This window comes from Acyrthosiphon pisum, chromosome A1 (genome assembly GCF_005508785.2).
Source record: "Acyrthosiphon pisum isolate AL4f chromosome A1, pea_aphid_22Mar2018_4r6ur, whole genome shotgun sequence".
Lineage (NCBI taxonomy): Eukaryota > Metazoa > Arthropoda > Insecta > Hemiptera > Aphididae > Acyrthosiphon > Acyrthosiphon pisum.
In genome coordinates, this window is record NC_042494.1 from 98,224,632 (window position 1) to 98,241,915 (window position 17,284).

Sequence of the window (17,284 nt, forward strand, 5' to 3'; positions counted from 1 at the left end):
CCCCCCCCAATCTCCGCCTATGATTACATTAATAATTAATATGGTGTATACAATATGTATGATAGGTATACAGGTTGTTTTTTAAGCATGCTAAGCCTATTTCTATGCTTAAATTTTGCATAATATATTAAAATTCTTGATGATCATAATTTTAAATTCTTGAGATTTTTGTACTAGGTACTTTAATACAAACTTACGTTTTTTAAATAAGAACCCTCCTTTTTTCATTTGTAATTATCTGAAATGGATATAATAATATGTTCTTTTTGTTCTAAAAATGTCTTATGATTTCTTCTTTTTTTAATCTGCATATTTTCAGTGCATAGTTTTAGATCTAATAATATATAAATGTATTTTTCTGAAATGTTTATGGTATATTTCGATGCATATTTGGCCAATTTTTAATACATAAGTTCATGCTTATTTATGCATTTTTTAGGGCATGAAAATACAAGCCCTGAATATTACTATTGATCTATCAATATAAATTAATATTCCAAGTATAATAAATACTACATGGAGTATTACATAGTAATAAAATGTTTATATAACCATTTTTAAAGATTATTACCCTTAGTATAAACATTTTAATAACTCAGAAACTAGGTAGGTAGATACTCATTAGAATTTAGATACTTCAGAATTTTCAAGAAAATCAACCTAATCATTTGCAGAATGGGGGATCTCATTTAAAAAATAGAAGTTTCTATCGCCACAGGACACTCATTAAGTAGTACTAAAAATATCAGAAAATTCAAAAATATGGTCTAACTAAAGACTTAAAAATTGTAAAAATTTAAATTTGAATTAATGTACTTTTAAAGTGAAAAATAGGGGTGAACATGCTTAAAAACCCACCCTATATATATATTATGCTTAAAGCATTTATGTTCAATGTACATACAACTTATAAATACTAACATTATGCTTTATACCATAATATCTATGCAGAAAGTATTTTTAAAAAATAGAAAAGTTAAACTTTTTTAAATACAACTAAAATTATAATATATTAATGATTAATATATTATCTTATTATCATCATACAATTATAATAACTTAAGTACGCTTAGTTTTATTAGATCTAATTATTGCCATATGGCCAAATTTAATCTAACAAACAAAGAATTACAGGTTTCTCATCAAAAAAGTAATAATATTTAAAATATTAATTATTAATAAATATCATTACCTTTTCAATGTATTATTGGAAAACTAATAAGGGGGATATATTATTGAAATAAGTGGAGGGATGGAAAATGTAAATTAATAATTAATTTAATAATTAAATTATTATTATTACCAATCAAACCAATGGTACTAACCTTCTTTAGTTACATAAAAGGATATAAGTGTACGATTTGTGTTTTCCTCACTCACTCTTTCTCTGACCCACACTCAAAATGTATACAATTATTTTATTTTTTTTTTTATAATTTTAGACAAAATTACCTTTTCACAAAAATTATATAAAATAATATTTTTAAAACTTTAACATATTAATTTGTTTAAATATTGTCTCAAAAAAAATGTACCCAATGTCAATTAAAATGTTCAATACGTCATATTAATTTTTAAAGTCAAATAATAAATAAGACACAAAATTGATACATATACATATATTAAACCTTCAAAAAATATTGTATCAATATATTTTGTCTATGTTAACGCGCAGATGGTCAGAGAAAGGAAAGAAAAATTGTACTCAGACATTATCTTAAGTAAATAATTTTGAAATTTAAATACTTAATTACAAACACGCACTATGTGCGCACCAAAAATAGGTAATTTGGTATTTGGTGTAATGGTGTGTTGTATAATATTTAATATTATAGAAAAATGATTTTATTTCATAATTTATATCACATTTTAGAAGGATAGTGTTGTAACTATTGGAAATGGTACATTAAGAGAAGTTAATAAAGATTACAAAAAAACCAAGCACAAGTATCAAATAATATTGGAGAGTAATGATCCAAAAGTACAAATCGTAAATAATGATGAGGTAAATATTAGTGACTTTCCACTCCGTAAATACACTTCAGGCGCAGATTTAAAAACTCTAACAACAGGAATGATAATTGGTAAGTAAATTATTGAGTATTATTATTAGCTATAAATAGATTTTAGAGGCTTATAGCCTCCCCTGGGCCCCAAGTATTTTAGCAATGTTTTAAATTTATTAGATTTTGTGTGAGGTGATTACAAATTTTGGTTTTTTTTTTATAAATGTTTAATAAATTATTTTAAATTTACTGTAAATTATAAGTTAGATAGGTACTTAATAAAACATTGCATTAAACAAATAGTTTTATATGTACATTTTTAAGGGCATTATTGCGGTGAAATACATTTTTAGCTATTTTTTAGAACATTTTTCAATAGATTTTAGAGCATTAAAATCCGGGCCCTAGTATACAGAAATATAGAATTGTGATTTGTGGGGTTAACATAAATACTATAAATCAATATTGATAAGTTGTTGAAAGTTAAAATAATAATAATAATAATAATAATACTAATAGAAATAAAAAAGTCTTTATTGAGAAAATAATAATATTGATATCTACGGAATACAAGTCGTTGTGCTCCGCTGCTCCCACATGAACATTAGACAAGAATATGATGCAGAAATTGGCCTGTTTATATTCTATTTTAAGTACTTACTCTTAGAGATAATATACACATATAAGTACTGAGATCATCATTAACACGTTGACTGCCACGAGGCCGCCGGCGACCCAACACTGATGCGTTAATGTGCAGCCATTTGGGTCGCCAGCGACCCAAACTGAATTATTCTTCAGGGGCCGCTTGAGTCGCCGGCAATTCAAACCTCTCATTGTATTCAATACACTTTATTTTTTGATGGCGTGGAGGTGAAAATTTTATAATGACACCATGGCGTCCAGGGGAAAAAAACGAATAATTAAAAAAAAAAAAAACTATTATATCTTTAATGATAGATGTATTTCGAGTAATATTGACCGCCGGCGACCCAAATATTTTTATTTAAAATTTGTATTATTCAGGTCTTTCCGATTATAACGCTATATTCAAAATTTCGATTGGACTCTCCTATATATAAATACACATGGGTGCATTACAGTAATGCTCTGTTATTTATACCGTAGCTCTACAATTACACATCCGTGTTGGGTCGCCGGCGGGCTCGTGGCAGTCAACGTGTTAATAAAATATAACCAAATAATAGATTAAATCATTTTCATCTTTTCTGTAAAATGAGTAATAACTATTCAAAAATAAACCTGGCTATGAGCAATGGACATACTTTAAGATATAACATTGGTATAGCTAATTTAGGTATAATCAATGATAAAAAAATTAAAATAAAAATATTTTAAAAGCATTTAATAAAAAATTTAAAATGTTATTTATTTAATGTCAAAAGGTGATTTTTTTTAGATTCTGATCAGAGAAATGAATGATTTTTACATTGATATGTGTTTTTTAATTTTTGTGTCTGTCACCACCGTTTGGGGCAGTGAAACTGCTTCAATTTTCTTCAACAGTCTTGTTCAATGGGAAAGTAAATCTATATAGTTGGTGCATTTAAAAGGTCAAATTTTAAAATTCTCAATAGTTTTCAAAATGCCGAGAAAAACAACATAAAAATTAAGGAAAAGTGGAATTTCGAGCAAAATCGATTTTGGTTTTTAGTGTAACTCTAAAACAAATAAACGTATATACATGAAATTTTCACTGGTTGTTTATATTCGGATTTTCAAAATATTTTAATTTGTTTTGATAGTTTAGGAACATTTTCAGTTTCCAATTTTATTAGTATTTATTTTCTATGAATGTCAATAAAACTTTATGTGTTGGATAAAAAAGCTTGAAAATATAATACAAGGCTCCTAATAAATTGTTACAATGACATTTGAAAAATATTAAAAATCCTTAGTCACAGTTATTTTTATAAGCTTTTAAAGTTTAAATCTTGACAAAATACCAAAAAATCACGAACATTAGCAGATTATTTAGAGTTGAGAAATCATAAAAATGTTTCTTTTCAAATGTAATACAAGGTTATTCGTAAGTTAGTATACCTTTGTCAAAAAAAAAAAAAAATGTCTACAAGCAAATCAAATTACATTTTTATGAGCGTTTGAAGTTCATATTTTTACAAGATTGGATATTCACTCGATTTCTCATGTAGCGGTTTTGTTATTTTGTTCTAATTCAGTAGGTTAGATGTAGGTACATGTTAAACTAAATTTTCATTTTTTATACACCATAAAATTTTGAAAATATATTGACTCTTTTTTAAACTGTTTACGAACATTGTCATTTTAGATTCTGAGTGGAACGATGAATGTATTTAAATTTTTTTTTCAATAATTGTCAATAAAATTGTATTTGTTAGGTAATAATGCGTGAAAATTTAATACAAGGCTCCTGATATATATTGTTACATTAGTAGTTGAAAAATTTTAAAAATATATAGGTACAATTTTTTTATAAGCATTTATAAGACTCTAATATATTATATAGATAAGTATAACAATTTGTCAAAGGAATATTATTTTAATTTAATTTTCTATTATTTTAAATGCCTACAATTCACATTTTTATTGCTATGCATCTATTTAAGTATACCCGAATACTTTTTAAATAATATAATGTGTAGACTTTTTTTAGGAAATATTAGCATAATTTTTTTTTTTTTTTGAACCCTTGTAACACTATTATTTTTAAATTGTATACGGGTTATTTGTAATTTAAATTAGATGTCATTGGTGTCTGTACCCAAATCGATAATGAAAAGACGGTTAATGGTCAACAGCAGATAATCAGAAGAGGAAATATTTTGGTTGATTCTATACCAGTAAGGAAATAATATTATCATGATCATCAAATAGCAATAAAAATAATTATAAATGTTTGTATTATTTTTTCTTTTAAGATTGAAGTTAAGTTTTACGGTGACAAAGTTGATGGACTCTACAATGTAGGTAGCACATTGTTCTTGAATAGTGTCAAATATATTAATTACAATGGATTTATATATTTATCTGTTGGGAATTCAAGTTCTGTCCAATTTAATACACAACAGCTATTAAATAGTATGGACACAAAACAGTTACAACAATTGGAAACAGTTAAGAAATTTTGCCAAGGTATTATTAGATTTATAGTGCATATATTAAATATTAATTTATATACTAATATGTATTACTAACAAGCATGAAATATAACACATTGTTAGGTTTCGTCTGACTATACGCTTTGGCAGTTGTGGTAAAAACTGACCACCTTCTGGCTGCTACATGTTACGTGGAATTGACTAAACCTGCCAAAATGCATAGTGTGGACCTTAGTCATAAACTCATTACATTAAACGTCATTACAATTTTTTGTAAACATAAGTGCAAATATTGTTCTAGATTTGAGAAGTGATGAAGCTCTACTATAATAATATTTAATAAGTTTAATAAAAATTTAGAAATGTTTGGAGACGCTTAGCCCCTAAAGCCCCCCCCCCCAACTATTTGCGCCTATTGTAGTATATGAATGTTAGGTCCTATGTTATGTAGAAACAGTAGAAAGGGTCTTCAAGTTGTAGGCCCACCTTGTCTTTATTTGAACCTGTGAAATAGCAAACACATTTTAAGCATAGCATGTATTTTTAATTATTCATAGGCAATATGTGCTTTTATTACAAATGCTGTCCATGAGATTTTTCAAATATAACAGATGACCACTGTCTAAAAAAGGTTGTGCAATGAGGAGGAAGTGGTGTGGCTAACCCCTATAGATCCATAAAGGATTTGAAATCTTTATATTATAAAACGAAAATGAATATAGATGCTATGATGTAAACTAAAAAAAATTAAACATAGGTATAACAACAACAACAAATTATAGTTATAACTTATAACTAATGATGAATGTTGATAAAATTATTTTTCACTTTTTTTATGAATATTTTATTTTTATTGCAAAATATACAAATAATTTTTTTTTTTGGTTGGGAGGAGATTGTTAAACAGGAAGCAGATTCCTTAGTATATAATATTATATATTACATTATTACATATTATATGATATACCTATATCATATATATTACTACAATTATTGTTGTCAAAAAAATGAATATTAATTTAAAACAACACATTTTTGTTTCAGACTCTTAATAAAAATAAATCGGTTTTTTAATTTTTAAATTACCTATACTTTTATATGAAATCTGGGCAGGTTAAATTAAGCAATTACTTAATCAATTTCAGATTTCACAATTGAATATCCAGAACAAAAAAATTTAAAAAAATCTACAAATAAAATAATTTTGGGTGCATGGTAAGCAGGGACCATAATATTATCCCCTTAATATATTATGTTATATTATATTACCTTTACAATATTATATCATAATATATTAATATGTCAAACGTATTTCTACTATTATTATTATTATCAAAAAAATCTATATTAATTTAAAAACAACATATTTTTGTTGTAACCTCTTAATGAAAAGAAATCAGTATTTTAATTTTTAAATTACCTATGCATACTTTTATATGAAAAAATGGGTAAGTGAGATTAATTATTGCTTATTCAATTTCAGATTCAACAATTAAATTACCAGATCAAAAACTTTCGAACTCAAGTATTACCCAATCTAACAATAGTAAGACCATAATAATAATAAAATAAATTTTAATCTTTGTTAATTATATTGTATTTGTATACCATATTATGTTTCAGTTTATTTCAAAAAGTCTACTCAATAGTTAAATTAAGTCTAATCTAACCATACTTAAAAAAATTTACAAATAAAATAATTTTAGGTGCTTGGTGAGCAGGGACTATATCCCCTTAGTATATTATGTTATATTAATAAATCATACGTATTTCTACAATTATCGTTATCAAAAAAATGTATATTAATTTAAAAACAACACATTTTTGTTACAGACTCTAAATAAAAATAAATCAGTATTTTCATTTTTAAATTACCTACCTATACTACTATATGAAAAACTAGGTGTATTTGGTTAATTATTGTTTATTCAATTTCAGATTCAACAATTGAATTACCAGAACAAAGACTTTCGACATCAAGTGTTACCCAATCTTACAGAAGTAAGAGCATAAAAATAAAATAAGCTTAGTTAAATATATTGTATTTGTATATCATATTATGTTTCAGATTATTTTGAAAAAGTCTACTAAATTTCTAAATAGTTAAATTATGACTAACTTAATCTTTAAGTTTAGTTTTTAAAAAAACCTTAAAATAAAATATTGTATGATACTGATAATTTATAGCAGATAATAAGTTGTTAGGCACTGATGCTTCTTGATTAATGAATACAATGACTAATAACCATAAAGGCTTAATATTCTTCATTGGAGTACTCATTATTATTTTTGACATTTAAAAAGATCAGGATCTTAAAGCCCCATTCACACGATCAAATTATTTGATTGTGTGAACGGGGCTTAATAATAATTAATAACACTCTTTTATCAAAAACTTTTATCTAACTGTGTACCTATATTACATTAATTATTATTTGATAAGTTTCAGATTTGGTGGATGAATCAACTGACGAAAGACCTTCGACTTCAGGCTCAACCCCGTCCAACAAGAGTAAGGGTGTAATAATAAACAGTATTCTTATGTAGTTATGCCTAGTTGTATAAAACAATGTATTAATTTAATGGACTCTAATCATGTTCAAGGGATCCCATAAGCTCGCTATAGATTCATTAAATATTTAATAATTGTTTAACCAACATCATACCTCAAAAATTACTAATAATTTTGAAAATATACTATTTAAGTATGAATAATAGTCATGAAAAAAAAAAATATTTTTACTAGTCTATCATTTTTATTGTTTTTTTTTTTCCAAAGACTGAACACAATATCTTCTATTTCATAATTTGAAGCAGAATAATTTTCCGATAGTTTCAATGTATTAAAATTAAATTAATTACTAACATTTAAAGTTTAGATGAGTAGGGTCACGGTACCAGAAAAATGTTGGTCCTCTATACTTTGTTCACAATTTCATATCATAACTCTAAAAGTATTAATTAGGTACCTACAAACATAAAACTATACTTAACTACCTATGTTTTATGTTTTAGGTAGGTATACGTTTGAAATATATGCTGTTAGTTAAAAAAGTAAAAACTTAATATGCTAATACAAAAAAAATTGTGCTTACATATCTTAAATATAATTGAGCTGCTGCTATTATAACAACTTTTGGTGAACCTTGTATAACAATTTTCTCAAGCTGTTTGACAGCAATATTTTATCGATATTTATAGAAAAAGAAAAATTGAAAATGTTAAATGTAAGGCTCCTGATATATTGTTACAATAGTAGTTAAAAAGTATTAAAAATACATTGGCACAATTTTTTTTTTAAGCAATTGGAGTTCGAATTTTAACAATATGTATCAAATTTAAAATGTAATAATTATTCTGTAGTTAAAAATTTTAAAAATGTTCAACTTTTATAGCTTAGGATTGAAAATTTAAAAATGGTTCCACGTAAATAGGTTATATATAAATTACTTTATTCATAATAACATCATCAATACTTGGTAATATCATAGACTGACTGACAGTTTTTGCTCAGAATCATTTTTCTTATACAATGATATTATATCATTGAATTCAAATTTAACTCCATCCATTACAGTGACTCGCTTGTAACCTACTGTACAGCAGAGTGACATCCACTTACCCACCTTTTTTAAATTGTACTGTGTATAAATATTTGGTGAACATTTTAAGTATTCTATCTAACACTATTAATTTTTAGATTACATTAAAATAAGGAAATTGTTCCATGAGAAATCATTAGTTTACTGGTGAACAGTCCTGTAAAGTATTTAAGTAAAAGTATTTGAGTAAAAGTATTCAAATACTTTTTTAAGTATTGAATAACTTTTTAAATACTTTCAGCATAAAGTATTTTGAATGGTATTTTAAATACTTTTTTTGTATTAAATACTTTGGTTTTTATTTCGAACATTTTATTTTTATTCGAAATAATTGGTTGGAAAAATATTATTGTCAACTACAATAATAGAATAATAGTTTTATTTAATTTTCTGTATTTCTGTGTTAGCCGAAGCCCAAAGGTTTGTGAAAACCAGATTTCTAAAAAAAGTTATTGAATATTGAATAACAATATTCTCTTTAAAACTATTAGATAACTATTAGATTACCTACTACCTATGTGTTTATATTACGATAATAAGGAACCCACTTTAAAACCAAAAGTATTTGAAAAGTATTTGAGTAGTATCTTAAATACTTAAAAAAAAATGTATTCGAGTATTTACTCAAGTACTTTTTAAAAGTATTCTTTACAGGACTGCTGGTGAATATCAACTAATGTTGAAAAAAATTTAACTTCAAAACATGATCTCGTATTAAGTTTTCAAATCTTACATAAGTATAGAGATATATTTTTTTATGAATATCTAATACAAAATAAATTGCAAATGTTCATGATTTTGACTCTCATAAAAAATTATTAAGCATTACATTTATTTTTTTTTGAAAATTACACTAATATCATTTTAGAGAACCCTTGTGTTAAATTTTCAACTTTTTTCACAGAGCGACCAATTTTTTATCGACAATGATTTTTAAAAAAACTTGAAAATTTTCTATGTCTATAAATAGCTCATATAGGGTCAAAATATTTTATTTAGAAAAAGGTTATGTAAACTTCAGCGAAAAAATAATGTACCTATCTAAGGTGTTTTTTTTTTTGTTACACTAAAACTTGGTTTTGCGTAAAAATTCCGGTTTTCCATAATTTTTTATTTGTTTTTTTTCCGATGCTTTTGAAAATTACTCGAAATTATCTATTTTCTCACTCGAATGCACCAACTATATTTACTTTACCTCCAGAAAAGATTGTTAAAAATCTTAGCATTATTTCGACAAGATATTTATCGTGTACCAATTATTACACACACACACACATAATTGTAAAATCGCTACAATTGTAATCTAAAATATTTTAATTACTATATACATTTAAAGCCTCAAAATAATAGTTATTGTATTACTGTCAACAGGAAAAACTCATGATTTCCAAGTCGAAGAAGTTACCTCGAAAATTAAAAAAAAAACCGAGCTTGATAAGACATTTTCTGACGAGAGATTTGTTAATTTGGTGATGAATTTCATGGAAAGAGTCGACAATAATAACAAGCATGCTGTGCAATTGCGCATTTTAGAATTTATCTCAAACTTGCTCAAAGAAGATTTATAAAATGATAATTTTAAATTATATCTTTAACAGTGGTTTATGAAATAAACATTTGTAATTTTATATTTTTATCTTAATGAAAAATGTGACAATTTATTAAGTATTAACAACTTACTCAGTACTAATTAGCTGAAAATATATTGAAAATTAAAGACCTTTTATGAACTCATAATAGTTACCCTACCCTAATAGGTACCTATGCCTATTCCCTTATATTATAATTTCGGTGGCGTACATTCAATTTTGCTCTGGGGGGGGAGGTCAAAAAAAATTACCTACACTAAAACCTTCTCTTTAAAACTACTAATTTTCCTAACAACCAAACGCATTACACGTATAAATATTAATAGGCAAAATAACAAACAAATACAAAGATTTACATAACTCATGGCAGTTAAATACTATTTAATATGCACATAGTACCTATGTACAGAATATTATATATATTTTATTGGATAGTTCAACCAGCAAATCAGGAGGAATTGAATCGTTGTTGTTGATCGAGAGCATTGCTAGACCATTAAGTCTTTCCTATTAAAATTAATTGCAACATGAATTCATTTTCCAACGGCAGAATCAGAGGTGGATAGGTAGTATTTATGTTACAGGGAAATATTTGAAGGGGCCCCCAAACTGAAAAAAAATTTGGTCGCTTCGTTCGATTCGTGCGAAAACGTAATTTTAGTTTGGTGTAGGGCTGGGGAAACGGCATATGAGTAAAATGTTTTTTTCGGCTGTAAGGGATTTTTGAAAAATTACAAATTCTGCACTAAATATCCGATAGAAGTTTCATATAAATAATTAGTTTTGGAAAAGAAGGTGGTGAGGTGGAGAAACGTTTCTATAGCCCCCCCCCCCCACACAAATTTTTGTATAACTTCGAAAAAAAATGTGTACAAATTCCTTACTAAATATCGGCCAAAAAAATTGCAAAAACTCAATATGGTGGGGGGGGGGGGGTTAGGGAAACATACGAGGATATTTCGGACTTCGATTGATGATAACAATTTAAAATACTATGTTAAAGATCCGTAAGCAAATTCTTGACTTTTGGTATAATTATATTGTTAAAAATAACAGTTAGTAATAATAATTAATATAAAAAAATGAATGGTTTTAAATTTTTCCTTTTTCCCCATGGGTCTATCCATCCCTGGGCAGAATAGAACAGAATGAACGAAAATTTCATAATATTATTTAACAAAAATGTTTAACATGGTCATTTACGATACTGCTATAAAAACAGAATCTATTCACCGTATATTGTCGTTCACACGAAATTTAACGATTATAACGTAATCCGTTTTTTTTCTCCGTTGTCTGATCGAGTCGGTCTATATAATGACAATATTAAGATGTATAATTTATGTCCGCACGCAACTAACTGTGTACGATCAAATGTCTATTTTGATTGATATACGGAGCCCATAATTTCGTTATGAAATATTTTTTCGTAATTTGTTGTTGGTAAAGTATAGTGCAGTGGTCTTCAACCTTTTTGGACTTGCGACCCACTTTTTTGGCCCACATTTTTCGCGACCCACGTAAGCTTTGTAGAAAAACAAAAACAAAGCTAAAATTGCTTAATGTCTATACTTATTGTATAGTAATACCTATTATAACTGAATGAACTGAATATACCTACTGTGATTTGATACCCATTATATTATAGAATATAGATTATATAAACTGCATTTTTATTTATTTCATCTATTAAACTTATTTTTTATTTTAAAAAGAAGACGTATCGCGACCCAATTTTAAAGAAATAATAATATGAAGTAATCTTTTAAAAGAACTATTAACATATGTTGCTTCACATCGTGATATAAAACAAAACAATATTATTGTTAATTTTTGAATATTATTTATTATATATTAATTTTTTTTAATGAAAAGTATAGGTAGGTACCTATATTATATAAGGATAATAATGTATTTGTAATTGAATATTAAGAATGTAATAATTACACTAATTACGTTTTAAAAATGCCATGTGGTTGTCCGTAATATTGTAGTCTGGGGGTTATTTTTCCTATTGTCAGGGATTATTTTCAGGGGATTTTTACTCCGCTATTACCTATCTATGTTATAGTTCAGTGCATAGGTATACTGTAAGTCTGTAAATTTATGTGTAATAATCTTACCAAATACAAAATAATTTATATCATACCGACATAAATTGTTTCCTTAAAACGAATACAAGCATACAGCTTATGATATTTACCATATTAATTATCATAGGCAAAATTAAAAAAAAAGTTAAGATAATAATTAAAAAAACTAAATAATTACATTTTTTTCCCAAAAAAATAAAATAAGAAATACAGTTTAATTTTTAAAGATTTGTTTATATTTTAGGAAAAAATTGAATAATTTATTTTGAGTGGGCTATTAGAAGTTTAGTTGCGTTTATGAGTGGCAGTGAACAACTTCAAAGGTATAACTATTAACTGCAGCTATAATAGTAGCCACTAGTGCAGTAGGTACTGCACTAGTAAAGAGGAATATATAGAGCCCAAGAGCCAAAAACGAGGAAGTCGGTCTTATTAATTAATTAACTTATAGGTTTAGTGCTGGCGTTAGGTTTACGTGGCTCTGGAGTCTGGGCAGAATATTATACAGTATAATATTGTAGAACGCGTCAACATATCAACTGTATAGCCGTATAGGACATAGGTGATAGGTTATATTATTTTTGTATCAGTTAAAGAATTATTTTTTGATTGTAGGTAGAACGAGTAAAAGTAAAAATCCTCTCTAAAAGTTGCATTATCACATTGAATCAATTACTTACGTCAATTACGAATTAAAGTGGCGTCATTTGTGGTGGGGCAACTGGGGCATTTGCCCCAGTCTAGTATTTACATCAACCTTAAGTCGGCACATTTACCACAAGTCCTTCCACCCGCGGTTAACCACTATGGCACTATGCCATGAGAATATGAGTAAAAAAATGTTGAGTCGGTATAAAGCTGTGAAAAATTGCCCTAGTCTAATGAAAAATGAAATGACGCCACTTGACATCAATTAAATTGATGAATTAATGTTGTATTTTCACTCGTTCAGACTAAAGTCAGCTAAAGAGCCAAAATAAATTATTTGTTTGCAATAAAGTAAATTAGTGGTACCTAGTAACCTACTTCATTTGAAGCAATTTGAAATGGAAGAAGATTTATAATATATAAACTCGAATTATAGGAATGTACCTACAACCTACGCAATTGATTGACATTTAGCTAGTTTCATAGGTATATGATAAAAATGCAACTAAAATACCCTAGCTAGCCTGCAGCTGTCATATAGTATGCGGTCTACCGGCAAATGCGTTCTACCGGCCGCTGTAGGATGCGGTCTACTTGTGGTTTTTACATAGGCTTAAGTTTATTTTTAATAGATACACTTTAATCTTTTTCTATCTTTTAGATATACCTACTTTATTTTGATTGCATTATACACAGATAACAATACTTCAACATTTTGTAAAAGTATTGGCTCAATAGCTCAGTATGTCATTTATTGCGCGACACCACATTTTAACACCATATTTTATACACCCAATATGTTGGCAAAAGATTTTTATTCAATAATTAGTAGTGACGAATCAACCACAAATTTTTTGATTATCAAAAATCTTGTGGCAAATAATGAAAATGCCGAATGTATTAAGTGTGGAAGTGCTATGAATTTATACCTACGTAAGGAGAGAGGTAAGGAAAGGAGAGTTTTACGTTGTAAGAGAAAGGGATGTCAAACAACATAAAGCTTAAGGTGAGAAAATTATTCTATTAATAATAATTATACTATTATATAGGAAAGATAATGCTTTTTGGACTTGTATTGACGAAAATGACGACCCTCTTGAAAATGGAAAAAGAAATTATGGTAGACGAATGGATGGTCCTTGGGTGTTTGGATTATGCGACGATAGTGAGGCACGATATTTTGTTGTCGAAAAGCGGGACAAGCAAACTTTGCATGACATTATTAAAAGATAGGTTGTATTGGGTTCTATTATACACTCTGATGGATGGCCAGCGTATAATGGGATCGCCCAATATGGTTTTACGCATAATACAGTTAACCACAGCGAACATTTTGTTGATCCACTAACACAAGCGCACACTCAGAGGATCGAAAGTTTATGGAGACCATTACGCTTAAAAGTAGTTAAAAATATGTGCGGCACAAGTCCTGATCTCCTTCCTAGGTAAAATTATTATAAGTTATGTTTAATAAATTTAATGTAATATTATATTATACATATTATTGCAGGTATCTCATGGAAACATGATGGCGAGGAATAAATAAATCAGATTTATTTAATGCATTTTTAAGAGATATGGCGGAAGTTTTTGTATACCTAACGTATTATATTATATTTATTTATATTCATTGACAAAAATTTTTTACTAGACATTACAACTACAATAATTATACTATAATATTATGATATTTTTAATTTATTTATTTGCGGTACATAGACAGTGGTCATCTGTTATATTTGAAAAATCTCATGGACAGCATTTGTAATAAAAGCACATATTGCCTATGAATAATTAAAAATACATGCTATGCTTAAAATGTGTTTGCTATTTCACAGCTTCAAATAAAGACAAGGTGGGCCTACAACTTGAAGACCCTTTCTACAGTTTCTACATAACATATTTAACAATAAGGACTTAACATTCATATACTACAATAGGCGAAAATAGTTGGGGGGGGCCTTTGGGGGCTAAGCGTCTCCAAACATTTCTAAATTTTTATTAAACTTATTAAATATTATTATAATAGAGCTTCATCACTTCTCAAATCTAGAATAATATTTGCACTTCTGTTTACAACCAATTGTAATGACGTTTAATGTAATGAGTTTATGACTAGGGTCCACACTATGCATTTTGGTAGGTTTAGTCAATTCCACGTAACATGTAGCAGCCAGAAGGTGGTTTTTACCACAACTGCCAAAGCGTATAGTGAGACGAAACCTAACAATGTGTTATATTTCATGCTTGTTAGTAATACATATTAGTATATAAATTAATATTTAATATATGCACTATAAATCTAATAATACCTTGGCAAAATTTCTTAACTGTTTCCAATTGTTGTAACTGTTTTGTGTCCATACTATTTAATAGCTGTTGTGTATTAAATTGGACAGAACTTGAATTCCCAACAGATAAATATATAAATCCATTGTAATTAATATATTTGACAATATTCAAGAACAATGTGCTACCTACATTGTAGAGTCCATCAACTTTGTCACCGTAAAACTTAACTTCAATCTTAAAAGAAAAAATAATACAAACATTTATAATTATTTTTATTGCTATTTGATGATCATGATAATATTATTTCCTTACTGGTATAGAATCAACCAAAATATTTCCTCTTCTGATTATCTGCTGTTGACCATTAACCGTCTTTTCACTATCGATTTGGGTACAGACACCAATGACATCTAATTTAAATTACAAATAACCCGTATACAATTTAAAAATAATAGTGTTACAAGGGTTCAAAAAAAAAAAAAAATTATGCTAATATTCCTAAAAAAAGTCTACACATTATATTATTTAAAAAGTATTCGGGTATACTTAAATAGATGCATAGCAATAAAAATGTGAATTGTAGGCATTTTAAATAATAGAAAATTAAATTAAAATAATATTCCTTTGACAAATTGTTATACTTATCTATATAATGTATTAGAGTCTTATAAATGCTTATAAAAAAAAATTGTGCCTATATATTTTTAAAATTTTTCAACTACTAATGTAACAATATATATCAGGAGCCTTGTATTAAATTTTCACGCATTATTACCTTACAAATACAATTTTATTGACAATTATTGAAAAAAAAATTTAAATACATTCATCGTTCCACTCAGAATCTAAAATGACAATGTTCGTAAACAGTTTTTTAACATGTATCTACAGTTATTCGTTTTTGAATTAGAACAAAATAACAAAACCGCTACATGAGAAATCGAGTGAATATCCAATCTTGTAAAAATATGAACTTCAAACGCTCATAAAAATGTAATTTGATTTGCTTGTAGACATTTTTTTTTTTTTATAAAGGTAGACAAACTTATGAATAGTCTTGTATTACATTTTCAAATCTTAGATTTAAAAAGAAAATTTTTTATGAATTCTCAATTCAAAAAATATTTGCTAGTTTTCGTGATATTTCCGTATTTTGTCAAGATTTGAACTTTAAATGCTTATAAACATTTAATTATAAACATTTTTATTATATTGTGACCATATTTTATATTTTTCAACTGTCATTGTAATTTGTAAAAATATATTTGGTGCCTTGTATTACATTTTCACGTTTTTTAACCTAACAAATACAATTTAATTTTTATTTGTTTTTCCTGTCGTTTTTGAAAACTACTTGGAATTTTAAATTTAACCTCCCAACGTTCTAACTAGATTCACTTTCAAGATATTTATGTTGAAAATCAAAGAATTATTTCGATCGCTCCGCTCGGATTTCGGAATCTAAAATTATAAAATGTTCATTTTTTATAACTATGGATTGAAAATGTAAAACAAAGATTCTCATAAATAGTTTACCTATATTGTAACGTTTGTAACCAAAAAATCTAAAAATACCTATATAAACTTAGTTATTTTTTCAGTGGCGTCATTTGAAGGGGGGCAAGGTGGGCATTTGCCCCTGTCTGATTTTAAAAGCGGCCCGATGGGCCGGTTCCCAGTTGTTGCCGTTTTACCATTATTATATTTTATAAGCGCAAAAACATGCCTATTTTATAATATTTTGAAAAAATATTATACTATATATACTAAGAAATTATTGTCACATTGATACATATTTTTTACTAATTGATAGTTGAAATATATTTATATTTATATTTAGACGTATGCGGTGACGTACCTACACATTGTATGTTTGGGTATGTATTTATGTATGTTTGTTTGTGTTTTAATGACAACAATAATAATAATTAGTATCCTAATCTAGTATAGTTT

The 17,284-nt window shown here is 26.9% G+C and overlaps 1 protein-coding gene across 3 annotated transcripts in view; it reads left to right on the top strand.

Moving 5' to 3' along the window:
• The window catches only part of LOC100571126, a 15,952-nt gene extending 5,615 nt beyond the window's left edge, over positions 1–10,337 (top strand). Inside the window, exons 4-10 of one of the 3 annotated variants that reach the window (XM_008181349.3) lie at positions 1,874–2,084; positions 4,752–4,849; positions 4,928–5,141; positions 6,591–6,653; positions 7,046–7,108; positions 7,557–7,619; positions 10,081–10,337. In XM_008181349.3, coding sequence (XP_008179571.2) covers positions 1,874–2,084; positions 4,752–4,849; positions 4,928–5,141; positions 6,591–6,653; positions 7,046–7,108; positions 7,557–7,619; positions 10,081–10,277 — 909 coding nt within the window. In that variant the 3' untranslated portion in view covers positions 10,278–10,337. Of the gene's footprint in view, positions 1–1,873; positions 2,085–4,751; positions 4,850–4,927; positions 5,142–6,590; positions 6,654–7,045; positions 7,109–7,550; positions 7,620–10,080 lie in introns of all 3 variants that reach the window. The other 2 variants (XM_008181348.3, XM_016801607.2) reach the window with 2 other exon arrangements.
• The last annotated feature ends 6,947 nt before the right edge of the window (positions 10,338–17,284 follow it).